This window comes from Ornithorhynchus anatinus, chromosome 2, assembly GCF_004115215.2.
Source record: "Ornithorhynchus anatinus isolate Pmale09 chromosome 2, mOrnAna1.pri.v4, whole genome shotgun sequence".
Taxonomy (NCBI): domain Eukaryota; kingdom Metazoa; phylum Chordata; class Mammalia; order Monotremata; family Ornithorhynchidae; genus Ornithorhynchus; species Ornithorhynchus anatinus.
The window spans coordinates 49,270,574-49,298,353 of record NC_041729.1 but is presented as its reverse complement, the minus strand read 5'-3'; the positions used below and the strand labels follow the sequence as shown (position 1 = coordinate 49,298,353).

The 27,780-nt window shown below is 47.5% G+C and overlaps 1 protein-coding gene across 3 annotated transcripts in view; it reads left to right on the top strand.

Annotated features, from left to right (window-relative positions):
- The first annotated feature begins 1,498 nt into the window (after positions 1-1,498).
- The window catches only part of LOC100087236 (nodal modulator 3), a 55,512-nt gene continuing 29,230 nt past the window's right edge, over positions 1,499-27,780 (top strand). For all 3 annotated transcript variants that reach the window (XM_029058224.2, XM_029058223.1, XM_029058222.1), the window contains exons 1-15: positions 1,499-1,675; positions 9,460-9,549; positions 10,750-10,795; positions 15,209-15,309; positions 15,466-15,572; positions 15,983-16,055; positions 18,541-18,693; positions 18,801-18,938; positions 19,400-19,489; positions 19,961-20,066; positions 20,276-20,426; positions 21,863-22,037; positions 24,887-25,028; positions 26,493-26,624; positions 27,505-27,641. In XM_029058224.2, the coding sequence (XP_028914057.1) occupies positions 1,514-1,675; positions 9,460-9,549; positions 10,750-10,795; positions 15,209-15,309; positions 15,466-15,572; positions 15,983-16,055; positions 18,541-18,693; positions 18,801-18,938; positions 19,400-19,489; positions 19,961-20,066; positions 20,276-20,426; positions 21,863-22,037; positions 24,887-25,028; positions 26,493-26,624; positions 27,505-27,641 (1,803 nt within the window). In that variant the 5' untranslated portion in view covers positions 1,499-1,513. The remainder of the gene's footprint in view (positions 1,676-9,459; positions 9,550-10,749; positions 10,796-15,208; positions 15,310-15,465; positions 15,573-15,982; positions 16,056-18,540; positions 18,694-18,800; positions 18,939-19,399; positions 19,490-19,960; positions 20,067-20,275; positions 20,427-21,862; positions 22,038-24,886; positions 25,029-26,492; positions 26,625-27,504; positions 27,642-27,780) is intronic.

The window sequence follows — 27,780 nt, the reverse complement described above, 5'->3', positions numbered from 1 at the left end:
ACTGTACTAAGCGCTTGGAATGGACGAGTCGGCAACAGATAGAGACGGTCCCTGCCCACTGACGGGCTCACAGTCTAATCGGGGGAGACGGGCGGACGAGAACGATGGCGATAAATAGAGTCGAGGGGAAGAACATCTCATAAAAACAATGGCAACTAAATAGAATCAGGGTGATGTACATCTCATTAAATGAAATAAACAAAATAAATAGGGTGATGAAGATATATACAGTCGAGCGGACGAGTACGGTGCTGAGGGGGTGGGATGGGAGAGGGGGAGGAGGAGAGGGAAGGGGGGAGAAGAGGGTTTAGCTGCGGAGAGGTGAAGGGAAGGGGGTAGAGGGAGCAGAGGGAAAAAGGGGGGAGCTCAGTCTGGGAAGGCCTCTTGGAGGAGGTGGGATTGGAACCCATGGCCTCTGACTCCCAAGACCGTGCTCTTTCCACTGAGCCACACTGCTCCCTGTCCCACCTGGGGCTCGCAGTCTTGATCCCCATTTTACAGATGGGGGAACTGAGGCCCAGAGAGGGGAAGGAACTTGCCCAAAGTCCCCCAGCACAAAAGTGGAGAGAGCAGAATGAGAACCCTCGTCTTCTGACTTTATGAATGCGGTGGGGGGAAAATACTGAACAGATCCAGAACTCCCTGCTCCTAGTCACTGTTTCTCAGTACAATAAACTCTTTACCCTACTTGGCATTTCACCTTAGCAAATTCAAGATAATCGCCCTAACAGTGTGGCGCGGCCATTTGCGCATGCGCCCCCTGAGGAACAGCGCGTCCTCTTGGCCTGCAGAGGGCAGTGTGATTGCCGAGGTTTGCACATGCGCACGGGCGTCTGGGGGCGCCGGGCAGGGAGCGAGGCCGTCCCTAGCGCGCAAGCGCAGGGGGAGGGTGAGGGTGGGACTCGGCTTGCAGAAGGCCGCGCGATAGTCGAGGTGTGCGCATGCGCGAGGGCGGGAGGGGGGGGGGGCCCTTAGTGCGCAAGCGCAAGGGGAGGGGAAGGGGGCGGGAGTCTTCTTGGCCGGCAGAGGGCCGCGCATGCGCGTGGGCTTCCACGGGAGGGAGGCGGGCCGCAGTGCGCAAGCGCAGGGAGATGCGGGGGGGGGGGGGGGGGGGCGGGAGTCTTCTTGGCTTGCAGAGGGACGCGCATGCGCGCGGGCTTCCACGGGCGGGAGGGAGGCGACCCCCAGTGCGCAAGCGCAAGGGGGATATGGGGGACTCGGCCCGCAGAGGGCCGCGCCATGGTCGAAGTGTGCGCATGGGGGAGCCCAGTGCGCAAGCGCAGGGGGATGGGCGGGGGCGGGAATCTTCTGGGCTTGTAGACGACCGCGCATGCGCAGGGGGAAAAGGGGCGGGGCGGCCCTCAGAGGCGCGCGCACGCGCGCGGACGGGCGGGAGGCGGCGCCCCTCGCAGGGCGCAAGCGCAGTGAGAGGGGGGCGGGGCCCGGGCGGTGGGCGGCCTGAGGAAGAAGGAGCGGTGGCGGGCGGCGCGGGGAGGAGGCGGCCGGCGGGGCCATGAGGGCGGGCCGCGCCGCGGGGCCGGCCCTGCTGCTGCTGGCGGCCGCCGCCGCCCTGCTCCTCTTGGGCGGGGAACCGGCGCGGGGCTCGGAGGACATCGTGGTGGGCTGCGGGGGCTTCGTCAAGTCGGAGGTGGAGATCAACTACTCCCTCATCGAGGTCAGCGGGCCCCCCCCCCCCTCCGTGCGCATGCGCCCCGCGCCAGCTGGCAGGGGCCTCCCTCAGCCCCACCTCGTTGTCATCCTCCCTTATTATCAATTCTGATCAAGGATGATGATGATGATGATGATGAATGATCAACGATGATGGCGTTTTATTCTTCCCTCTCTTATACTAATGATGATGGGGTTTGTGAAGCGCTGACTGTGTGCGGAGCACTGTTCTAAGCGCTGGGGGAGATGCAGGGTCCTCAGGTGGGCCCACGGGAGGCTCACAGTCTTCAGCCCCGTTTTAATCATCATCATAATATTGGGATTTATTAAGCTCTTACTCTGTGCAGAGCACTGTTCTAAGCGCTGGGGGAGATCCAGGGTCATCAGGTGGTCCCACGGGAGGCTCACAGTCTTCATCCCCATTTTAATCATCATCATCATAATATTGGAATTTGTTAAGCTCTTACTCTGTGCAGAGCACTTTTCTAAGCGCTGGGGGAGATGCAGGGTCCTCAGGTGGGCCCACGGGAGGCTCACAGTCTTCATCCCCATTTTAATCATCATAATCATCATAATATTGGAATTTGTTAAGCTCTTACTCTGTGCAGAGCACTTTTCTAAGCGCTGGGGGAGATGCAGGGTCCTCAGGTGGTCCCACGGGAGGGTCACAGTCTTCATCCCCATTTGAATCATCATCATCATCATAATATGGGGATTTATTAAGCTCTTACTCTGTGCAGAGCACTGTTTTAAGCGCTGGGGGAGATCCAGGGTCATCAGGTGGTCCCACGGGAGGCTCAGAGTCTTCATCCCCATTTGACAGATGAGGGAACTGAGGCCCAGAGAAGTGAAGGGACTCTCCCACAGTCTCCCAGCTGACAAGTGGCAGCTGCGGGATTCGAACCCATGACCTCTGCCTCCCAAGCCCGGGCTCTTTAGTAATAATAATGTTGGTATTTGTTAAGCGCCAGCTGTGTGCAGAACACTGTTCTAAGCGCCGGGGGAGATCCGGGGTCATCGGGTTGTCCCACGTGAGGCTCACGGTCTTCATCCCCATTTTAATCATCGTCATCATCATAATATTGGGATTTATTAAGCTCTTACTATGTGCAGAGCACTGTTCTAAGCGCCGGGGGAGATCCGGGGTCGTCGGGTTGTCCCACGTGAGGCTCACAGTCTTCATCCCCATTTTAATCATCGTCATCATCATAATATTGGGATTTATTAAGCTCTTACTATGTGCAGAGCACTGTTCTAAGCGCTGGGGGAGATCCGGGGTCATCGGGTTGTCCCACGTGAGGCTCACAGTCTTCATCCCCATTTTAATCATCATCATCATCATAATATTGGGATTTATTAAGCTCTTACTATGTGCAGAGCACTGTTCTAAGCGCTGGGGGAGATACGGGGTCATCGGGTTGTCCCACGTGGGGCTCACAGTCTTCATCCCCATTTTAATCGTAACAGTAATAATAATATTGGGATTTGTTAAGCTCTTACTATGTGCAGAGCACTGTTCTAAGCGCTGGGGGAGATCCAGGGTCATCAGGTTGTCTCACGTGAGGCTCACAGGCCTCATCCGTATTTTAATCATCATAATGTTGGTATTTGTTAAACGCTTACTATGTGCAGAGCACTGTTCTAAGCGCTGGGGGAGATCCAGGGTCATGAGCTTGTCCCCCGTGAGGCTCACGGTGTTCATCCCCATTTTACAGATGAGGTCACTGAGGCGCAGAGAAGTGACTCGCCCACAGTCCCACAGCTGACAAGTGGCAGAGCCGGGATTCGAAGCCATGACCTCTGACTTCTAGAGAGGCAGCGTGGCTCAGGGGCAAGAGACCGGGCTGGGGAGTCAGGGGTCGTGCGTTCAAATCCCGCCTCCGCCCCTTGTCTGCTGGGTGACTGTGGGCAGGTCTCTTCGCTTCTCTGGGCCGCAGTGACCTCATCTGCAAAATGGGGATGAACACCGTGAGCCTCACGGGGGACAAGCTCATGACCCTGGATCTCCCCCAGCGCTTAGAACAGTGCTCTGCACAGAGTAAGCGCTTCACAAATACCAACATTATTATGATGTGCCAAGCCCCGTCTCTGTGCCTCAGTTCCCCCATCTGTAAAATGGGGATGAAGACTGGGAGCCCCACATGGGACAATCTGATCACCTCGTATCCTCCTCCCAACGTCCTTCGTTCTTCAGTGAACGAAGAGCAGAAAATCCTCTTTTGTCCTCCTTTGGGCCAGAAGGGCAGCATTTAATAGGGATATCAGAGCCCGGGTGGTGGTGGGGTAATAATAATAACGGTGATGGTATTTGTTAAGCGCTTGCTATGTGCCCAACACTGTTCTAAGCTTATGGCATTGTTCAGCGTTTAAGGATTGGGATGTTCCGTATGTGCCCGGCACTGTTCAGCGCGCCGGGGTAGATGATCAATAATCATAATTGTGACATTTGGTAGGAGAAGCAGCGTGGTTTGGTGGAAAGAGCCCGGGCTTGGGAGTCAGAGGTCGTGGGTTCTAAACCCCGGCTCCGCCACTCGGCAGCTGTGGGACTCTGGGCAAGTCACTTCACTTCTCTGTGCCTCAGTTCCCTCATCTGGAAAATGGGGACTAAGACCGTGAGCCTCACGTGGGACAACCCGATTATATCTACCCCGGTGCTTGGCACATAGTAAGCGCTTAAATACTGTCAATATTATTACAAGCGCTTACTATATAGCAGGCACTGTATTCGTCACCGGGGTACATAATAATAATTACGGTATTTGTTGAGCGCTTATTGTGTTTCAAACACTGTACTAAGCGCTGGAGTGGATACAAGCAAAGCGGGTTGGTGCCAGTCCGTGTTCCCCATGGGGCTCACGGTCTCGATCCCCATTTTACAGATGAGGTCACGGAGGCCCAGAGAGGTCGTGACTTGCCCGAGGTCACACAGCAGTTGAGCGGCAGAGTGGATTAGAAACCGTGACCTTCTGACGCCCGGGCCCTTGCTCTCCACTATGCCATGCCGCTTCAGAAAATCAGGTTGGACACCGTCCCTGTCCCACATGGGGCTCACATTCTTAATCCCCATGTTATAAACGAGGAAACCGAGGCACAGAGACGTGCCCAAGGTCACGCAGCACCCAAGGGGCGGAGCCGAGATTAAGCCCGTCGATTAGACCGTAAGCCCGTCATTGGGCAGGGACCGTCTCTATCTGTTGCGGATTAGTACATTCCAAGCGCTTAGTACAGTGCTCTGCACATAGTAAGCGCCCAATAAATACTATTGAATGAATGAATAATAATAATTAGAGCAGAACCCAGCTCCTCCTGACTCACAGGCCTGTGCTCGACCCACTAGGCCTCGCTGCTCCTCTGGGGGAGATACACAATAATCAGATCAGACACAGGCATATGGGGCTCACAGTTAAGGGTGGGAAGCAGAGCAGGAATCATCGCCATTTGAGGAAACTGAGGCGCAGAAATTTGGCCCAGGCGACAGCGGGCGCGGTGGCGGCCGTGGGATTAGAAGCCAGGTCTCCCGACTCCCAGGCCCGTGCTCTCTTCACCAGGCCACGCTGCTTCCTCCCGGGGCCCTGGGAATAAAGATTTTGGGGGAGTCGGAGGGGAAGGGGGAAGAAGTACGAAAGTTAAAGGATTATTCGGGAAAGGGAGCTTGGGGAGATGGTGAAGGCGGGGAGGCGGGGGGCCGGACAGGGATATAAGCGAAAGAGAGTTCCTCTCGTCGAGTCTGAGGCCCAAGCTGGGAGAGATTACACTTCGGGAAAGAGTTCTGGGCTGGGAGTTGTAGGTTCTAGGCCCAACACCATCTCCGGTGAATTACGTGACCTTGGACGGGGCCCTTAACCTCTCTCAAAGTCTGGGTTATCTCATCTATAAAACAGAGAAATGCCGCTCCCCACCCACTTCAGGGATAGGTGAGGTTATTCTCAGAGATCTGGTGAAATAAGGGAGGTTAAACACCACCCCCTACTACTCTAAAGAAAGATAGGGGTTGGAGGTATTAATTATTCACCCTTGGAGCGTGTGACCTCTGCCCTCAGCCTGTGACATCGCATCCTTATCTGTTTTGGGGAGGTGCCTTTCTGCTTTTAACGGGCTAGCCACCCCCTCTCGTAAGATCAGTCGGGAGGTTGTGTGTATTGAACGCTTGATAATAATAATGTTGGTTTTTGTTAAGCGCTTATTGTGTGCAGAGCACTGTTCTAAGCGCTGGGGGAGATACAGGGTCATCAGGTTGTCCCACGGGAGGCTCACAGTCTCCCCATTTGACAGATGAGGTCACTGAGGCACAGAGAGGTTAGAGTGACTTGGCCACAGTCACACGGCTGACAAGTGGGGGAGCCCGGGATTCGAACCCATGACCTCTGACTCCCAGACCCGGGCTCTTCCCACTGAGCCACGCTGCTTACAGTGTGCAGAGCACTGTACTAAGCGATTGGGAGAGTACGGAGAAACGGTGTTGGCTTGGGAGTCAGAGGTCGTGGGTTCGAATTCCGACTCTGCCCCTTGTCAGCTGTGTGACTGTGGGCAAGTCACTTCTCTTCTCTGTGCCTCAGTTCCCTCATCGGGAAAATGGGGATGAAGACTGTGAGCCTCACGTGGGACGACCTCATTCCCCTGTATCTACCCCAGCGCTTAGAATAGTGCTCTGCACGTAGTGAGCGCTTAACAAATGCCAACATTATTATTATTTTATTCCTCTTTGCTTCTCACTGCAGGTTGTTCTTTGAGGTTTGGGAGGAAGATGAAGGCCTCCACTGCTCGAAATGCGATAAATGCGCCGTCAGTTGTTGACTCTTCTAGGGATCTTACAAGAAATTTTTGGAAGTCATGTTCCCCAAGAGCTCCAAGTCCCGAAAGATGACATATTTTGCTGTTGATATCTTTAGAGAAGCAGCGTGGCTCTGTGAAAAGAGCCCGGGCTTGGGAGTCGGAGGTCGTGGGTTCTAATCCCGGCGCCGCCGCTCGTCAGCTGTGTGACTTTGGGCAAGTCGCTTCACTTCTCTGGGCCTCAGTTACCTCATCTGTAAGATGGGGAATAAGACTGGGAGCCCCACGTGGGACAACCTGATCACTTTGTATCCCTCCCTCAGCGTTTATAACAGTGCTTTGCACATATTAAGTGCTTACCAAATACCATCGTTATCATTATGAAACTTGTTTTCGTTATTTTGGCATGCTTTTTTTTATGCACGTGTCAACCCTCACTTAGACTTTTGAGTCTTTTGTGGGACCAGGGACCCTGTCTCTGTGATTTTTCTTGTAATTAGCCCCGTGTAGGGCTTTGCACAGCGTAGGCACTTAATGTTAGTAAGAATAATCAGGTAGGGGACTCAGTCCATCTAACATATAAATGTAACTTTCGGGAGTACTGAATAGAGAAAAAATATCTTACAGTAATAACACTAAATTTGTCCACTCAGTCCAAGGATCAAAATATATCCCTTGCGTGGTGGAACCGAAGCCCCTCAGCATAGGAATTCTGGCCTTCCTACCTCAGAACCTGGTGTAGCAGGGTCTTATTTAGCTAAGGACATCGGAGAAAATGTCCCTTCCTTTGTTTGCTCGTTCATTACTTAGTGCTCTTCTCTTCCCACTCTCACATTTTCCTCCTTTCCAGCTGTCACTCCAGAGGAGGCCTCCCACTTGCCTACTCTTAAAATCACATCCCTAATTCCTGTGCTGAGGATCCCAACCCCGCTCACCATTTTACAAAATACTTGGTCCCCTACTCCTCATTGCTATCACAATTTCTCTCACCTGGCTCTTGCCTTTCTGCCTTCAAAGGTGCTCGTGTCTCCCCCATTCCGAAAAAAAGCCTCGATCTAATCTTGCCTTCCATTTTGCACACCTCTTCCTTCACAACTTTTCCACCTCCCCTTCTTGACCCCGCTCAATCTGGTTTTTGCCCCCTTTAGTCTACTGAAACTGCCCTGGCCAAAATGGTTTCCCGGACCTTTCGAACAAGTCATGGCCCAATGAAAAGAGCACGGAATTGGTTTCCGATCCCGGCTCCGCCACTTGTCCGTTGCGTGACCTTGGCGAAGTCACCTAACTTCTCGGTGCCTCCGTTATGTCGTCTGCCAAATGGGGATTAGAGCTGTGAGCCCAGTGTGGGACCTGATTATCTTGCATTCACCCCAGGGCTTAGTATGGTGCCCGGCACGGAGTAAGAACTTAGCAAGTACCATTAAAAAAAAAAGATACCCGTTTTCACTTCCCCTTAAACCGTGAGCCCCATATGAGTCAAAAACTGTGTCCGACCTGATTATCTTTTTTAGTCAACCCCAGTGTTCAGTACAGTCCTCGGCACCTAGTAAGTCCCTAATAAATGCGACAAGTCTTACTAATTCTTGTTGGCTGTACTTAGTCCTAATCTTCCTTGACCTCTCGACTATTTTTTTACACTGTTGACATTTCCCTTTTCTTAGACCTTCTCTCTGGCCTTGATTTTACTCTCCTGGTTCTCTTCCCAGGCCTCTGTCTGCTACTTCTTGATCTCCTTTGCTGGCTCTTATTAACCATCTCACTCTTCAGTTGCAGGTGCCCCAAAGGGCCCCGAAAGGTTCTTGTTCTCCACTCCTTTCGGGGAAGCTCATCTGCTTCTGTGGCTTCAACTATCACCTCTAAGTGATTCCCACGTCCAGTTTGCCAACCCTCACTTCTCACCTGTTTTCCAAACTCGCCTTTCCTCCTACCATCAAAACATCACCACACAGATGATCTGCCAGCACCTTAAACTGAATTGGCAGAAACTGAGCGCTTCAACTTTCCTAAATTTACTTCATCTACATTTCTCGTGATGATACACAGAAATCACTGTCTTCTCAGAAGCTTGCTACCTTAGTCATCTTTTACGTCTCACCTCCCTCGTTCGGCCCCATTCCCACCATATTACCTCCGCTAAACGTGTTTCACCCTTCACTTTGGGCATCTGGGGACTGCTTTGTTCTGCCTGATGATTCAGAATTTCGAAGCACGTCGTAAAGATTATTTCTGCCGAGAAAGTCGATATTTTCCCAATTGTCCAAGAGAAATAATTGACACGGAGAGTGTAAAGAGTTCATTCGCCACTTGTTTTTTCTTCAGTTTACAAATAAATCATGTGTGATGGAGCCAGGTCACAAGGTTGAGAAAATCCCTCAGCCGCAATGATTACTGATGGGGGGGAAAAAACGTAGTGTCCTCATGATCTCGGCTCTCAGCTAGCTGCCGTACAGTAAGACTAAAAGATTTTTTTCCCATCTCACGTGAATTCTAAAATTAAGTTGATTTTGAAGGTTTTTTTTCTTATTTTGTCAGACTTCTTGTTTTCTCTTCTTGAAAAATGCTAGACTCTAAGCTCCTTGTGGGTAATAATAATAATAATAATAATGTTGGTATTTAAGCGCTTACTATGTGCAGAGCACTGTTCTAAGCGCTGGGGGAGACACAGGGGAATCAGGTTGTCCCACGTGGGGCTCACAGTCTTAATCCCCATTTTACAGATGAGGGAACTGAGGCACAGAGAAGTTAAGTGACCTGCCCACAGTCACACAGCTGACAAGTGGCAGAGCTGGGATTCGAACTCGCGAGCCCTGACTCCAAAGCCCGTGCTCTTTCCACTGCGCCACGCAAGGGACTGTGTCTGCCAACTCTGTGGTATTGTACAGTGCTCTGCACATAGTAATCACTCAGTAAATCCTCTTGATCAACTGATTGTTCCGATGCATGTGTATCATTTTAATTCTCAAATATTACAGTTGATAGTTTGCATTTACAAATGTATATATGTATTGTTTTTCTTTGTAGATTAAGCTGTATACTAAACATGGAACATTGAAATACCAAACAGACTGTGCCCCCAACAATGGCTACTTCATGATTCCCCTCTATGACAAGGTAAGAGGCCAAAGCGTGTGGTTCCTACTGCTTAGAATTACGATGGGGGTGAACAAGTTATCCAAAGACCTTTTTTCAAGCCCAGACCACCCAGGGATGGAATCTCACCAACAGTGGCATCCTCTTCAAACACGGACAGCAAAATATATGTAAATATAACACAAATATTGTATTTGATGTGTTTGCGGATACATACCAAATGGGATAGTCAGTTCTGCCGGTACACGTTTTTTAATGCCCCACTTTGATTAAAAAGCTAGCGAAAAAGTAGGACACTCTCTCCGCACAACGGGTGCCTATCTGGTTGTACTGTGATTTGTAAGTTGCTGTAAGTAGATCCATTCATTCAGTACTATTTATTGAGCGCTTACTATGTGCAGAGCACTGTAGTAGGCGCTTGGTATGTACATTTCGGCAAGAGATAGAGACGACCCCTGCCCAATGACGGGCAGTGTTGGGAGAAACAGTAGAGCGCATGTGCATGACGTTGGTCGAAGGGTAAGGATTATAATGTGGTTATAATGTGATTTTTTTTCCATTATCCATGGTTCTGTAACTACCTTGTTACAGAATTGACTTTCTCTCCGCCCCCTGCAAGCAGTGAGGCACCGAGAACTGAGTACATGAGTCAAAGCTGTTGTTCCAGCATTATTCCTTATTTATGTGACATTTGTCAATTATCAGTTGACGTTTTCTAAATTGTAACCAGAGTACAATGAGACCGACCAAACCAAAAGATCCTGATAACTTTGGATAGTGGCAAAATCATTATGAAATATCAAGGCACTCCTAATATTCTTATTATTTTATGAAATATTGAGCTTCGAGTTGCCTTTATGAAGTCAGATGATGAAAGCAATTATGTAGTAAATCTGTATCCCAGGATTCTAATGCTTCTTCTTCCTTTTTTGACAAATGTCTGTTTAGTCAGTGAGCCTTGAGTGATTTCTTATCTTTATTTTTGGCAATGCCTTTGGTTTTAATATTGCATCTGAAGATCACCAGTTAGCAGTTTCTTTTAGAATTTTGAATGAGGTTGAGAGGTGCACAGTTTTATTTGCTAAATTTTTGAATTCTGTTCATAAGCCTATAACTTGATGCCATTCAGTAGGGCATTTCATTTTCTGAATTTAATGAGAGTATTAAACAAAATAAATCCAATTGAAATGCCATCGATCTCTATTCTCTTTAATGTTTTAGGGGGATTTCATTCTTAAAATTGAGCCTCCCCTAGGGTGGAGTTTCGGTAAGTATAACATCTTTAAGGCTTTTAAATGAATAGTACGTAAGAAAAAGGGATAAATGGAATATATGTAAAATATCAGTAATTCCACAGAATTCTCGTCTACTGACTCTGTTGTACTTTCTCAAGCCCACAGTACATAGATCTTCACACAGTAAACGCTCGGTAAAGACCACTGATGGATTAATTGACATCCCTCTAAACGCTCAGCTTGTTATGGGCAGGGAACGTGTCTGCTAATTCTGTTGCATTGTACTCTCCCAAGCACTTAATACAGTGCTCTGCGCATAGTAAGCACTCAATCAATACCACTGATCGATTGATGCCATCTGGTGTGGAGCCTCAAGACTGTGAATCAGTTTGCCTACCATTCCCAATTCTCCCTCCTACTTAAGCTACCATTCCCGTGAGGACAGGGACTGTATTCGGACTGATGAATTTGCCTCTGACCCAGTGTTTTACACCTAATAACTGCTTAACAAATAACAATAATGAGGATTAAAAAAACAACTTTCTCTTGTATCTCCTTGTTCCTTTGCCTGGTCCCTTTCTTTATGTCCTATTGAATCCTCATTCCCGTCATTTTTACCTAATTTTCCCTTTCCGAGTTCCACGTCTCTGCCTTGTCAGCAAGATCTGTAATCCCACCTCCTCAAGAACTTTCACCAAATGGGAACTAAATTTTTGTTTTCCCCCGACACTCTGCTTCGAATTAGAAAGCTACAGAAAATATGTCCTGACACACGAACCGCCGCTTTCTAAAGTTTGGACAGAGTGTCAGTATTACGTCATGCGCTTTCCTTTGCATTGCCTCTTTTAATCTGTTGCAGTCGCATGTCTATGAGCGTTTTCTTTTTTGTACAAGACCGAGTCATTGTTGTTTTAAATTATAAGCTCCCATAGGACATGAATAATGCTCTGTTTACCTGCGTGTTCTGTTTAGGGCAGTTCTGTGAGCCCGGAAATGTTTAAATACTATTTGATGGCCGTGATAATAATAATGTAATTACTCCTCTCTTGTGGGTTGTTTTATTTTCTGGTGGGTTGCCAGTAAGAAATCAGGCTTCCTGATTCATTCCTGAAAAGAGCAGCATTATTAACAACATGTTTAGTTATCTGTGGCAATGGATGGGGCTCCGAGCTTATATAATTGACCTCGTGAATAGGAAAAAGCAGTTTCGCGCGCTTCTTTCGTTTTTGGAATCCCGAAGGCTCCTCCTGGGGGAGCCTCCAAAAGATAGGAAGGTTTTCCCCCAGCAGCAGAACTGGGAAGGAATGTAACAGACATTCCGTGATTTATTTCACTAAGTCTGTTTGTAAATTTATGTTTTACGTCTGCCTCCCCCGTTAGAAGGAAAGCTCCTTGTGGGCAGGGGACGGTCCCACGTGGATGGCTCAGTGGAAAGAGCCCGGGCTTGGGAGTCAGAAGTCATGGGTTCGAATCCCGCCTCTGCCACTTGTCAGCTGTGTGACCGTGGGCAAGTCACTTCACTTCGCTGTGCCTCAGTTACCCTATCTGTAAAATGGGGATGAAGACTGTGAGCCCCACGTGGGACAAGCTGGTGACCTTGTGTCTATCCCACCGCTTAGAACAGTGCTCTGCACATAGTAAGCGCTTAACAAATATTATTATTATTATTATTATTATTATTATTATTCCATTCTTTCTTTCATATTGCCAAGTCCTAGAAATGAAACATTGCACCCAGTGGGTGCTCAGAAAATTCTCTTTCTGCTACTGAACCAGAGCCATTTTGTAGATTGGTCAGTCCCAGTACTGTAGTGTGGCTTCTGGGGAAATCCACGTAGTTGCTAAAAATTGGTGGGGGAATTCTGAGAACTTCAGCTTGAGTTTCTGGGGTTTTTTTTTTTTTTCTTTCTCTCTCAGAGACACGAACAGATGTCCTCAAGTGCAGCGTGTGTCGTGGGAGGAGATGGAGAGAGAGTCTGAGCATAGTGGCGGACAGTTGGGAAAACAGCTCAGTAATTGATAGCGCAGAGGCAGCAGCCTGTCTTCAACAGGCAAAGGAAGACAAGTGGGTAGTTCACAGTTGGGTAATCGACCCTGGAACTAAGCCCTGGTGAAAGGGAGTTTGAAAACACAATATGGTGAGGTTAGGCAAATGACAGGTTACAGTATTTTTGTACAAATGAGATGTGGAAAATAGCTCAGAAAAATTCTGTTCCCTGAAAAACAGCCCGTCGATACTATATCTGTGATCTGGGTAGTCGGCCTTAGGCGTCCATCTCCTGTTTTCTTTTCTCTTTCCATTTGACTTTTCCCATTTCCACTTTAACTTTTAATGCTTTCTTCTCCCACTTGTTAGTATTATTTTTGGCATTTTTAAACAGTATGTCAATCAATCAGTGGTACTTATTGAGGACCTATTGTGCAGAGCACTATACTAAACACTTGGGAGAGTACACAGTAACGGAGTTGGTAGACATGTTTCTTGCCCACAGCGGATTTCACAGCCTAGAGGGGAAGACAGACATAAATATAAGTAAATAGATTTACGGAGATGTACGTAAGTGCGGTGGGGCTGAGGGAGGAGTGAATAAAGGGAGCAAATCCAAGCGCGAAGGTGATTCAGAAGGGAGATGGAGAAAAAGAAATAAGGGCTTAGTCAAGGAAGGCCTCTTGGAGGAGATGTGCCTTCAATAAAACTTTGAAGAGAAGGAGAGTAATTGTCGGATTTGAAGAGGGAGGACGTTCCAGGCCAGAGGCAGAACATGGAGAGAGGTCAGCGGTGAGATAGATGAGATGGAGGTACAGTGAGTAGGTTGGCATTAGAGGAGCGAAGTGCATGGGTTGGTTTGTAGTAGGAACGCGGCAATTAAGCTGCCAGGTACTGTACTGAGCACTGGGGTAGATTCATTCACTCGTATTTATTGAGCGCTTACTATGTGCAGAGCACTGTACTAACCGCTTGGAATGTACAATTCGGCAACAGATAGAGACAGTCCCTGCCCAGTGACGGGCTCACAGTTGTAATCGGTACAAGCCCACAGTCTTAATTCCCATTTTCCAGATGAGTTAACTCAGGCTCAGAGAAGTTAAACGACTGGCCCAAAGTCACACAGCAGACTAGTGGCAGAGCTGGGATTAAGATCTGGGTCCTTCTGACTCCCAGACCCATGCTCTGTCTCCCTGTATCCACTAGGCCGCCTGCTTCTCCTTAGCAGACGGTGTTTGAGAAGGTTTTGTGGCGGGGGAGGAAACGTCTGAAAATGGGATGTGTGATGGTGCCCCATATATAGAAGAAATGTGGAGAAGCAACGTGGCTCAGTGGAAAGAGCACGGGCTTAGGAGTCAGAAGTCAAAGGTTCCAATCCAGGCTCCACCACCTGTCAGCTGTGCTTCTTGGTGCCTCAGTTACCTCATCTGTGAAAATGGGGATTAAGACTGTGAACCTCACGTGGGGCAACCTGATTACCCTGTATCTATCCCAGCGCTTCGAACAGTGCTCGGCACATGGTAAGCGCTTGACAAATACCAACATTATTATTATTATCGTGGCTCACTGGAAAGAGCACGGGCTTTGGAGTCAGAGGTCATGGGTTCGAACCCCGGCTCTGCCACTTGCCAGCTGTGTGACTTTGGGCAAGTCACTTAACTTCTCGGTGCCTCAGTTCCCTCATCTGTAAAATGGGGATTAAGACTGTGAGCCCCACGTGGGACAACCTGATTCCCCTATGTCTACCCCAGCGCTTAGAACAGTGCTCGGCACATAGTAAGCGCTTAACAAATACCAACATTATTATTATTATATACAAAACTGGAGTCTTAGGTACATTTTCCAGGAGGGGAAACTGAAGCCAGAGGAGCCAAAGTAATATTCTGGCAATTGCCAGGGACTTGATCTAGTTAATTGAATTCAGTAATTTAATTTGTTACCTAACTTCCCATATTATGATTGTCAACTTATGACTTATTTTTGGAAATTTTGTCTGAAAGAAATTCCTAGGCGCCCAGGTCGTTGCTCTCCATGGAGGTTAAGCTTTGGGCAGTGGATAAAGTACTGAGGGTCCGCTTGGGGTGAGACCAGATCCGTGTTTTCCTCCTGAGTATTTTAGACATCTCTGCATTTGGAATCTCTGCGTTTGCTTAGGATCAGGACAGCTCTGCCTTGGCCTGTAGGGACTCTTCCGAGTCATTTAAGCTCAGAACAGGACATTTGTATGTGAAACCTTTTATCTTCTCTAGGGGTTGAAAAAAAAATCATCTTCATTGAGAGCCGCTAAGACAGAATTCAAGTTTTATCACTTGGGAACTTAGAAACCTAGAGGTTTGGAAGCTGTAAAAGGAGTATTGTTCTTTCAGAAGCCTTGAGAAGGTTTCATTCTGTCACAGTGAGTGGAAAATGGTTCAAATAACCACTCTCCCCTTTCTCCCCTCCCCGTCTCTGTTTCCAGAACCAACAAGTGTAGATCTTCATGTTGATGGCGTTAATGACATCTGCACAAAAGGAGGCGATATCAACTTTGTGTTTACCGGGTTTTCAGTCAATGGCAAGGTTAGATTTTTCTTTTTTCCTTTTTTTCTTTGTTTTTATGGTTGGCCCTGAAATGTCTAGCCAGTCCTTTCTCCAGCTCGGAGCATGCTTCGGAGAAGTCGTACGGCTTAACAAGAGCGCTTTGCTCTGAGTTACTAACTCTGTTCTCTGTGGCAGGTACTCAGTAAAGGGCAGGTTTTGGGGCCTGCAGGAGTTCGGGTTGCCCTGAGAAACGTGGGGAATGAAGCTAACATGCAGTCTACTGTGACTCAGCCTGGTGGAAAGTGAGTTATGTCATGTTTTATCCAATTTTTTTTTGCCCAGAAACTTTCCTGTAGATCTGAGGTAAAGAACCTTTTGAAACTGGAGCTGGGAAGCTGAGTGAATTATCTCCTGCCATCAGGAACTCAGAGTTGGGTTTCTTTCCTGTTCAGTGGACCTCTCAGAAGCTTTTCTCTAAGTGAAATCAGCTTAATCCTGCCAGTTTTCTTCCCTGAGGTGTTGTGACTTCAGTAATTTTGCAGCACTAAATGTTATATAAACATGGGGTGGTTTCATTACGTTAATTGCGAACATAAATGGCAATTTTGCCATCCAAAACAGATTCCTGTGCCATTAAATGTCTTTTTCTGACATTCCCCTGGAAATCCTTGAGGGATCAGGAGAAAAATAACCGCGTTTTTTGGTTTCCTAGGTTTGCATTTTTTAAGGTGCTCCCCGGAGAGTACGAAATCTTTGCATCCCATCCAACCTGGGCTATGAAAGAAGTGAGTATCATACCTGAACCGAAGTAATCCTGCTTTGCGTTGAGGTGAACGAGGGAGACAGATGTATTTAGGTGTTTAGGGTGGGAGGAGAGTGTTCCATTGGTGAGAAAGTGATGTGAAAATGGAGCCAAACTGAAAGCGCCACTACCTCCGAAGTAGCAGCTGATGGTACCGGGGGGCTGGTCTTGTCTTGCCGTAGGAGACCGTGAGACCACGGAAGGCAAGGAGATCCTTTAAGGCTGTTCTGGCCAACGCTCCCCTTTCTTCAGCAGCCCTGATCTATAGCTATTTGATCTTTGCCTGTCCAACATGAGAACACTTCTCTTTCTTCCCTGAATTTAACTTGGGTTTTAAACCGGGCCCTTGGGCACGTGAAAATCGGTAGCGTTCGCATTTCATTTCTTCGACAGAAATAGAAACCGAGAAAGGCGCAGGGGCGAAGATTTGGTAGCTGCTCTAAGAAAAGAGTAACGAAGGAGAGCTCAGGTGTCTTTGAGCATCTGCATTTCTTAAAATGGGAACTAGGAAATTTCAGACGCTCTGTTGTCAATTAATTCTGATAAAACATATACCTTTCCACCTCGAGGGGAAAAAATCCAAGTCACTACAGTTGAAAAATGTGGTGCTGCCCGCACTTAATGAGACATTTTTCAGCTGTTCTTTCAGGATTTAGAAGTTTGAATGTGAACCTTTCATTGGGTGACATTTGCAGATTTTTGAGCAGGCGTTATAAATACTTTCATCAATAGAAATGACAACATCCGAACATGGATTAAGCCAGGTCCAAACATGGCATCAGGGTCTCTGTGGTTGCCCGTGATTCCCTCTACCCTCAGAGAAATGTAGGACCTTTGGGGTGCCTTCGTTCCTCTTATCTGGGCTCCGGCTCTGAGCCCCGGCTCCCCAGCCCCTAATTCCACCGTAAAAATGGTGAGTGAAGGAACCAGATCGTCTCCCATTCCCAGGTCGGCTCTGAGCGGGGCAGGGACAGGAGCGTGCACATAACGCATGGTAACTCCAGGGCACTATTTTTAGAAGTTGGCCCCAAACCAGAGAGCAACGCTCAGTGATGGGATTCCTCAAGGGAGGATCCGCCCTTTACCTTAGCTTCAAGCGATGAGAAGGCAGGGTTGACTCAGAACCCTTTTTTGGTGGATCAAGAAAAAGCAGCATGACCTAGTGGAAAGAGCACAGGCCTGGGAGTTAGAGGACCTGGGTTCTAATCCCCGCTCTGTTAAGAGCTGGCTGTGTGGCCGGGGGCAAGTCACTTCACTTCTCTGTGCTTGTTACCTCATCTGTAAAATGAGGATTAAATCCTCCTCCTTCCAGTTTAGACTGCGAGCCCAGTGTGAGACAGGGACAGTTTCCATCCTGATAAACATGCATCGACCCCAGCGATTAGAACACTGCTTGACCCGTAGTAAGCACTTGGCAAATACCGTCATGATGAAGATGATGACGATAACAGAGATGGATGAAGATACGGCCTAGCGGAATGAGCCAAGGACTTGGAGTCAGGCAATCTGGATTTTCATCCTGGCTCCATCTCTTGCCTGTTGGGTGACCTTGAGCAAGTCGCTTAACTTGGTTGTGCCTCAGTTTCCTCATCTGTAAAATGGAAATTAAATACCTGCCCTCCCTTTCCCTTAGATTGTGAATCTCACGGGGGACGGGAACTGGGACCGATCCGATGGTATCTGGCCCAATGCTTAGGTATTAGTGGTATTTAGTGAGTAATTACTATATTCAGAGCACTGTACTAAGCGTTAGGGAAAGTACAATGCAAGAGAATTAGCAGACCCGTTCCCTGCCCACGACAAGCATTCAGTCTAGAATATCATCTAGAGTACAGTCTAGTCTGGACTGATCTACAGTCTAGATCAGATGCATAGATGTCACAAAGGAGAGGGATCTAGCGAAAAGAGGGTTTAATTGGAGAAGGCTTCTTAGCACATAGCGCCTAATAAATAGCGCAATTTTTAAGATGAGAGCTTGGAGAGGTGTTTTTTTTTATTATTAGTATTTTCTAAGAGCTTACTCTGTGCCAGACACTGTATTAAGGACTGGGGTAGCTACAAGCTAATCAGGTTGGACACAGTCCATGTCCCTCACGGGGCTCACGGTATTAATCCCCATTTTACAGATGCGGTAACAGGCCAAGAGAATTTAAGTGACTTGTCCAAGGTCACGCAGCAGATAAATGGCGGAGCCGGGATTAGATCCCAGGTCTTTCTGACTCGTAGCCCATGCTCTATGCACTAGGCCCCATATCCCTCAAGGCTGCAATTCTTTAGGAGGGACTCTCTCCTTTTTTAAAAATCCTCCTGGGAATTGACCTCTGTCTCCCCTGCCAGTCATGGAATGTCTCCTCAACCACAGCAGGCTGGACCATGTCCCATTAATGATTCTCTCAGACACAAATTCTGTTTGCACTGTGTCTTTGGCCAAGTGGATCTCCACTGTTGAATTTCCACTTGCCTCCTAGGCCAGTACCACAGTTCGAGTAACTAATTCTAATGCCTACGCCGCCAGTCCCCTAGTAGTGGCCGGCTACAACGTTTCCGGCTTTGTCCGAAGTGATGGGGAGCCGATGAAGGGGGTTACGTTTCTCCTCTTCTCTTCTTCAGTCACTAAAGAGGTGAGTCGGCGGCACGCGGTTCAGTTCGACTATCTTGCTTCTGTGACCGTTGAGCCTCACCTTCGGGCTCTGTGGGAGAAAGAAGTAATTGGGCTTTCTCTTCGCAGGATATTTTGGGCTGTAATATTTCCCCGGTTGATGGATTCCAGCCGCAAGATGAGAAGCTGTTCTATTTGTGCAGTGTCATTTCAAAAGAAGACGGCTCTTTCTCCTTCTTTTCTTTACCAAGTGGAGGCTACACTGTGGTAAGTAAGGAGGATTTTATGGCGCCTGTGTGTCGGTGTAATGGATCTGAGGTCCCAAAAGTAACCATTCATTCATTCAGTTGTATTTATAGGTGCAGAGCATTGTACTAAGTGCTTGGGAGAGTACAATATTAAACAGACTCATCCCCTGCTCACACGAGCACTGTTTTTTGCTGCTGTTTCAGCCCAATTCAGTAGGTGTGGACACTTCTGAGTAATTTAAAGTAACACAGAAGTTAAAAACGCACGCTTTCTTATAATATTTGAAGCGTTCCAATTCAGAATCGATTGGTTGGATTGGTGGGGTTTGTTCCCCGGGCTCTCCCTTTCCTGCCCATCTCGGGTTGTGCGAGATCGAATAGTTTAAATGGCTTCTCTGGGTTTAAATGGGTTAGCGTGAGTGTATTTTTTTTTGAAGATCAGTAGCCTTTACAAAATTAAGAGCCTTTAATCTCTTTCAGATACCGTTCTATCGGGGAGAGAGGATCACATTTGATGTGGCTCCCGCTCGACTGGACTTCACAGTAGAGCACGACAGTTTGAAAATTGAGGTGAGGCTTTCAGATTGCACCCCTGGTTGAAGGTAGAAGTATGTAGCCCATCCCCAGACGAAGATGCCACAAAATGCTAGAAAATAGATATTTCTGTTGAGGGTTGGAAGAAGCTGAATCGAGGTCCAGCATTAAGAGTTTTCTAGGATCCTCCAAGCGAAATGGACTCCTCTGTATGATTTCTTCATTAATATGAGAGCTTGAGTTTCTAGTCATGCAACCCTTTTCTGATTCTACATATGCTAAGTTAAGATTCAGAGTGTAGGATACAGTTGACAATGTCTTCAACCTGTTTTCTGGAGCTTACAAACATGGGTGTTAATAGTTTCTCTTTGAAAGTTGAAGGGTTTTAAACTTTATTTTTTTTTAAGAAAAACTTAAAACGCGTCAGCCGGTGAAAGAAGTAGATATCTATCCCATCTTCCTTACAGTTAGTAAATGATGAACTTTCTCTGCTCTTCTGTTATTTAGCCTGTTTTCCGCGTAATGGGCTTCTCAGTCACCGGCAGAGTTTTGAACGGACCTGAGGGTGAAGGTGTCGTCGATGCTATAGTGACTCTCAACAGTCAAATTCAAGGTGAGCATTGTGAGGTTTTGTAACTTCTCAGGGTCACTCTTTATCAAATGGCAATCCCAGACTGTCACATGAAAAAGAAGTTGTTACTTCAGAAAACAAAAGGAAGGTAGAAGGGGTGGGGGGGAACCTCCTTCTTCCCCCACCCAGATTTTTATCGATGTGCAGAACAGGCAGTGGGCATTCACTCAAAATCTCTTTTTTCGTTGCAGTGAAAACGAAAGCCGATGGCTCCTTCCGTCTAGAGAACATAACAACGGGAACGTATACTATTCAAGCTCAAAAAGAGCATCTCTATTTTGATACTATTACCGTCAAAATCGCCCCCAACACTCCCCAACTGGCTGACATAGTAGCAACAGGGTAAGTTTGTTATTTTGGGGAACATTTGGAGAGTTTCGAGTAGAATGACATTTGAATTTAAGAACGTTTCGGTGCTAAGGGATTATTAACCATCAAAGCCAGACCCGCGCAGGCTGAGAAATTCCAGCTGAAGACGTAAACGAGCCAAGACGTCGTTTTTGTGTTCTCTTCAAAATCGATCTGTGACCCGCCGGGTTTAAAGAATTTTCCCTCTCCAAGTGGGGCTTTTGAGAATTCGATCAAAATGAGGTTTTCAGTGTGAAAATGGAAACTTTGTGTTAATTCGGCTGCTCAGTTTTGAAGAGTCGACAGACTGTTTTGCAGACCGTTTTAATATCTAAGATGCGGGCCAATTGAGACCCGACACGCCTCCTTGGAATAGGAGCGTTTGTGGTGATATAACAGTCAAGAGGAGGGTTGAGTCACAAAATGTTCACTGGGGATAATGATATAAATCCCGGCTTCGCCGCTTGTCAGCCGTGTGACTTTGGGTGAGTCACTTCTCTGTGCCTCAGTTCCCTCATGTGTAAAAAATGGGGATTAGGATTGTGAGCCCCTCTTGGGACAGCCTGATTGCCCTGTATCCTACCCAGCGCTTACAACAGTGCTTTGCACATAGTAAGCACTTAACAAATGCCATTATTATTATATCTTCCAGTAGGATTCTTATTTAGGACCTCCCCTGTATTTGCAGAGGGTTCTGTAGGTGTGAGCCCTGTGTGAGACCGAGATTGGGTCTGACCTGTTTATCTTGCATCTGCCCCAGAACTAGTACAGTGCTTGGCACAGAGTAAGTGCGTAACAGATGCCGCAGATACTGTTATTCGATGAATAATACCCTCGTTCATGAACTTGTTGTTCTTCGGAGGAGAATGACAAAGTGATAAAAGAACCAAAAAAGAAGGACAGACAACAAGAAAGAGGAAAAGGCAATGCCTGAACTGGCCTCGGACCGCGTCTTTCTGCTAGCTCATTTTAAAGGTGTTGGATTGAAGAGAGAAATATTACCTGTGCTATCTGTGCCACATCCTGTTTTTGGAGTGTGGACTTTCCTGTGAGAGGTTCCTGTTCGGTGGAACTTTTAGAGAAGCAGCGTGGTTTAGTGGATAGAGCATGGCCCCGGGAGTCAGAGGACCCGGTTTCTAATCCCGGCTCCGCCTCCTGTCTTCGGATAAGTCACTTAACCTGTCTAGGACTCAGTTACCTCATCTGTAAAATGGGGTTAAGACTGTGAGCCACATGGAGAACTTAGCTTGTATCTACCCCAGCGTTTAGTTCCAGCACTTAGAACGGTGCTTTGCACATAGTAAGTACTTAACAAATGCTATCGTTATTATTATTACCGTGCTGGCACATGGTGCTTACAAATGCCACTTAAATACCAAAGGCTTTTTCCTTTTTTAACCAAATTAATGTGTTGAAATTAATTTTGGCAGGTTTAGTGTTTGTGGTCATATATCTATCACTCGCTTCCCTGACACAATCAAGCAGATTGGTAGATACAGAATCACCATGTCACCTCAAGACAAGGACAGGTCTCTGACTGCAGTAGAGACAGACACTCATGGAGCATTCTGCTTTAAGGCAAGAGCCGGAAGTTACATAATTCAGGTAAGACGAGGAGCTTTTGTTTTCCGAAAAATATCAGAAATCATGAGTTCTGCTGGGACTGTCATCCTCTGAATTGGGGAGTGGGTACATTTCAACCCACCTACTGCCTGAACACCTTATTCTGTTTCTGTTAGAATAGCAGTCCGTCAAGTGATCGATCAGTTGGATTTATTGAGTGCTTACTGTGTGCAGAGCACTGTACTAAGTGCTTGAGAGAGTACAATTTATACTTAGAATTGATAGAAACGTTCTCTGCCCACAATACACATAGTCTAGAGGGGGAGACAGACATTAATATAAATAAAATATGGTATGTTCGTAAGTGCTGTGGGCGGAAGGAATGGTGAATGAAGGGTGCAGATCCAAGGGCAAGGATGACACGGTGTGGGAGGAGAGGAACTGAGGGCTTAGTTGGGGAAGGCCTTTTGAAGGGGATATGTTGATAGTAAGGGTCTGAAGGAAGGGAGATGAAGAGGGATGGCATTCCAGGGCAGAAGCGAGACGTAAGCGAGGGTTTGGTGGAGAGTTAGATGAGACTGAGGTACAGTGAGTAGGTTGGCATTAGAAGAGCGAAGTGCGTGTTAGGTTGTAGTAGGCAATCAGGGAAGTGAGGTAGATCGGGGCATGGTGATTGAGAGCCTTAAAGCCGACGGCGAGACGTTTACGTTTTACGTGGAGATGGGTGGGCAAACCGTTGGAGGGTCTTGCGGAGTGGCGAAACCTAGACGGAACAGTTTTGAAGAAAAATCTGAACAGCTGAGTGAAGTGTGAACTGGAGTGGGGACAGGACAGGTAAGATAAGTGTTTGGTTTAAATGGTAACGGTCCGGATGGAGAGGAGATGCCTTGAAGGCAGGAGGAAATGTGAATCTGCAGAGGAGGAGAGCAATCAGGGCTGGAGATGGAGATTTGGGAATCGTCTACATAGAGATGGTAGTTGAAGCCATGGGAGTGAATGAATTCTCCAAGGGATTGGGTGTAGACGGAGAATAGAAGGGGATCCAGAACTGAGTCTTGAGGGTTTCCGACAATTTAGGGTGCAGGAGGCAGAGGAGGAACCCACGAAATAGATTGAAGATAGATTGAAAATGAATGGCTAGGAAAAGGAAGAGAACAAGGAGAGGACAGTTTCAGTTAAGCCAGAGTTGGCTAATGTTTCCAGGAGGAGGAGGAGGTGGTTGACAGCGTCACAGGCAGCTAAGAGGTTGAGGAGAATCAGGATGGAGTAGAGGCTGTTGGATTTGATCAGAGGGAGATCATCGGTGACCTTCGAGAGGTCAGTTTCGGTGAAGTGAAGGGGGTGGAAACCAGATTGGAGGGGGGTCAAGGAGAGAAAACGGAGGCAGCAGGTACCGATAACTCACTCAAGGAGTTTGAGTTTGGAGAGAAATAGTAGGAGGGAGATGGGATGGTAACTGGAGGGAGCCATGGGGTCAAGAGAGGGGTTTTTTAGGATGGGGAGGCGTGTACGTGTTCGAGAGCAGAGTGGAAGAAACCTTCGGAGAGTGAAGTGTTGAAGATGGCGATAGAAGAAGGGAGGAGGCAAGCGCTTTGATAACGTGTGAAGGTATGAGATCAGAGGTGCAAGTGGAGGGGGTAGATTTCGAGAGGAGGCGGGAGATCCCATCTTGAGATATTGCTGGGAAAGATGGGAGAGTTGAAGAAAGGGCAGAAGGAGGGAGAGACTGGAGAAGAGTAGGGGGGATTTTAGGGAGCTCACGTCTGATGGTTTCAATTTTCTCAATAAGTACTTGGCCAGGTCACTGGGGCAAGAGATGTGGGAGGGATCAGGGATTTTGAGGAGAGTGTTAAATGACTGAAACAACTGGCAAGGGCAGTGGGCACGGGAGTCAATAAGGAGGGAGAAATGATGTCGTAGGGCAGAGGAGAGAGCCGAGTTAAAGCAGGCAAGGATGAACTCGAGGCAGGCCTGATATCTGGCTTTCCACCAGCCGTGCCCTGCGCCTCGGGCACGGCAGCGAAAGAAGCGGTCTGTGGAGGTGATTCAGGGCTGTGGGTCAGTAGGTCGACAAATAAAGGGATAGGGGAGCGACTGAGTTGTTGAGTAGAGAGGATGGTGTTGAGGGTGTCAGTTTGGTCGTCAGAAGAAGATAGTTTGGGTATGGACACTAAATGAGGTTGATTGACAGGGAAGGTAGTTTGGGTATGGAGACTGATTGAGGTTTGTTGACTCGAGAACATTAGATGGGGTCAAAAGATCAGAGGTCTCTGTACGGGAACAGGAGAGGTTTGCGGGGAGGGGTATTGGGGAGAGAAGGCAGGTGTGGAGAATAGAAGGTATGAACGGCGAGAAGAGTTTTGATCTCCAGTTTCTAAGTCACAATGCTGGACTTTACTTACCACCATTAGCATGGGCTTGTAAATACCTAGACTAGAAAAACCTGCTCCTTGCAAAAGTTGTGGCATTTCTTTGGTTAGAACCAGGAGACTAAGATGACAAATAATCTACACAAACATATATTCAATGAAGAACAAATGAACCCAATGATGGGTTTTTTAGAGTCGTCTTTGTTATTTTTACTGGGGCTAAAGATGGGGGGAGAATTGCTATTCTCCCTATTTCTTCCCTTGCTGACTTGGAACAGTGACACCTGTTCGTACAAATCGATTTTGTTTATTGTTATGTGCTATGAAACTTGTTTGAATGCCCAGATAGGAAGGGTAAAGATAGCACCGTATTTGTGATGTCTGATAGGCTTTTTGAACTTACCTACTAGCAGCTGTGAGCCTGCTTTGAAATTAGAATCCTGGTTTTGAAAAATGACCTCTTAACGTGCTCTTCGTACTCCTGCTAACCGGGGGAATTTGTTGTTTTGTGTGTCCATTTAGGTGGTTGTTCCTGAGGCTGAAATCCGAGCGGGGCTGGCTTTGAAACCTAAAATGTTTCCCATTACTGTAGTTGACAGACCTGTGATGGATGTGATCTTTTCCCAGTTTTTGGCATCAGTTTCGGGGAAAGTTTCTTGTCTGGGTAAGATGTTCATCGCAAACCTGCGTAGCTGATTGTAATAGAAGGTCGTGGTGGGGTCGAGGAACACAGGACAGGGACAGAGTCGGGTGCAGTCGCCCTAATTGGGTTTTACAGTGGTCCGTCAGGCTGATCCAACTTAGTTTGGAGGTCCTAATGGCAGATTCTCATTCAGAAATGTGGCATTGGGGTAAGGTCTTAATATACGCCAAGCACTACGTGAAGTGCTGGGATAGATTCAAAACGATCAGGTTGGGCGCAGTCCCTATACCACATAGGGCTCATATTCTGAGAGGGAGGGAGAACAGATATTGAATCTTCATTTTGCAGATGAGGAAACTGAGGCCTAGGGAATTTAAGTGATATTCCTAAGGTCACCCAGTAGGCAAGTGGCGGAGTCGGGATTAGAGTCTGGGTCTTCTGACTCCCAGGCCTCTTTCCAGTAGGCCACTCTGCTTGCCTCAGAGCTACACAATATTTGCAGTGTGCATGGGCATTGAGGAGAGAGGGTTCTCCCCGACTGCTTACGGCGATTCCCATTTCCTGGCCATCAGGGAGGTCCCTCCATTATGGGGGGCAGAGGCAACCGTGCGCACGCATTTTCTCCAACCTGAGCAAGGAAGAAGGGCCTGTGCACGTTGTCGGTGCCCTGCAGACACCCGCCTGTAGTGTACTGATATTGGGAGTCGGGTGTTGCCAGAAATGGAAGTAACGAGCCTGTGGGTGAACCAGATGTTCACGGTTTTCCCGTAGGTCCATAATCAGAACATGCTAGCGTATGTTCCTCCATGCTCACCGAAGTTGACTCCCTTAGAGAATTTCTGTTTAAAATTTCTGCTGCCGCCTCTCTCTCCGCATTGTTCTCGTGAGATATTTTGAGAATGTTCCCCCCAGTTAATCCTTCCCCTCCTCGCTCTCCAGTGTCAGTGACTGAGGAAAGACAGAGTTTATTTGGAGTCCATCACGGTCTCCAGATCACAGCATCTGCGTTGTTTGTGGCAAAGAGAGAAGACCGTCCGAGTAACTTTGATTTAGAATCGAAACAGGAATCCTAAGAAAATTACTTTTTAGGAACTAACCTCTAAGTAATAACAGAGTAGAATACCAGGGAGATGCTTTCTGTTTCTTCTTTTCCTTATTATGGTATTTGTTAAAGGCCTTCTATGTGTCAAGTACTGTTCTGAGAGCTGGGGTAGTTAATCAGATTGGACACAGTCCCTGTCCCACATGGGTGAGCAGCCTAAACAGAAGGGAGAACGTGTATCGAATCCCCATTTTGCAGTTGAGGAAACTGAGGCATAGAGAAGTTAAGTGACTACAGCACACAGGTGAACTGGGATTAGAATTCAGGTCCTCCGACTCCCGAGTCCAGGCTATTTCCACAGGCCGTGTCTTACCTCAGGCTTGTCCAGGGAGGTTTTGTTACATTTTAAACAGTGACATACTTCTTTTCCCCCATTCCTGCAGATACTTGCGGTGACTTGGTAGTGACTCTGCAGTCCTTGAGTCGCCAAGGAGAAAAACGAAGCCTCCAGCTTTCCGGCAAGACCGACTCCGTGACTTTCACGTTTGACAATGTGCTTCCGGGAAAATATAAAAGTAAGAACCAAATGCAGTTTGTCTTTCTGGTCTTCGTTATAGAACCGGTCACAGGCAACCATTGAGCTCGTCGATAGCAAATTCAAGTCTGAACATTCAGTGACTGCTTTCTGCCTCCTGCCTCTAGCAGAGGAAGCGATGAAACAGTTTAATTTAGTTGTTCCTTTTGATCTACGGGAGGTCTTTCTCCATGGGGTGAGTGAGGCCTTTGAATCGCGGCATACCACTGCGTTTCCAAACAGCAGAGATGATGCGGTGGTTTCAAAGTTGTGCAGATATTGTGGGCTGTCCTCCCGTTCTTTTGCTAAGAGCGATAAGTGGCCCCAAAATAATTTTTATAATTATGGCGCTTTTTAAGAAAATGGTTTTCAAGTGCTTACTGGGTGCGAGGCAGTGTGCTGAGCACCGGGGTAGATACAAGGTCAGGTTGGACACCGTTCATGTCCCACAGTGGGGCTCACAGTATTCATCCCCATTTTACAGATGAGGTAACAGGCAAAGAAAATTTAAGTGACTTGCCCAAGGTCACACAGCAGCTATGTAGCAGCGCTGGAATTAGAACCCAGGTCCTCTGACTCCCAGGCCCGTGCTCTCTTTCCACTAGAACACACTCCTCATTTTGTGGTTTACACTCTGGCTTTTATTGCCTTCAGCATTTCCCCTGATTCCAGGAATGCTCTGGTATCCGGTTTTTACTTCTTATTAAAATTTTGAGTTGCTTTACCCAGATTTATGCTCCACGTCTACGCGCCGTGCCGATTGAGCCCGGTTTGCATCCTTTTGTTTTTGTTTCTGGATTCTCCACGAGTCGGGTTAATTTGGGAGGAAAAACGTATTGCTGTTTATTCAGTACTATCTTCTTGGTTTGTCTTCTCTGTAGTTAGTATCATACACGAAGATTGGTGCTGGAGGAATAAGTCTCTGGAGGTGGAAGTTACAGAAGACGACGCATCAGGGATCGAGTTTAGGCAGACGGGCTACATGTTGAGATGTTCACTTTCCCATGCAATTACCCTGGTACGTTGGGGTAAAGGGGGTAAACCATGATGAGGGAGAGAGAGAGGTGGGCCTAACTGAAACTGCAATGGGTATGGATATAGATGGATATATACAATGGATATAGTACAGTGCTGAGCGCTTAGGACAGTGCTCTGCA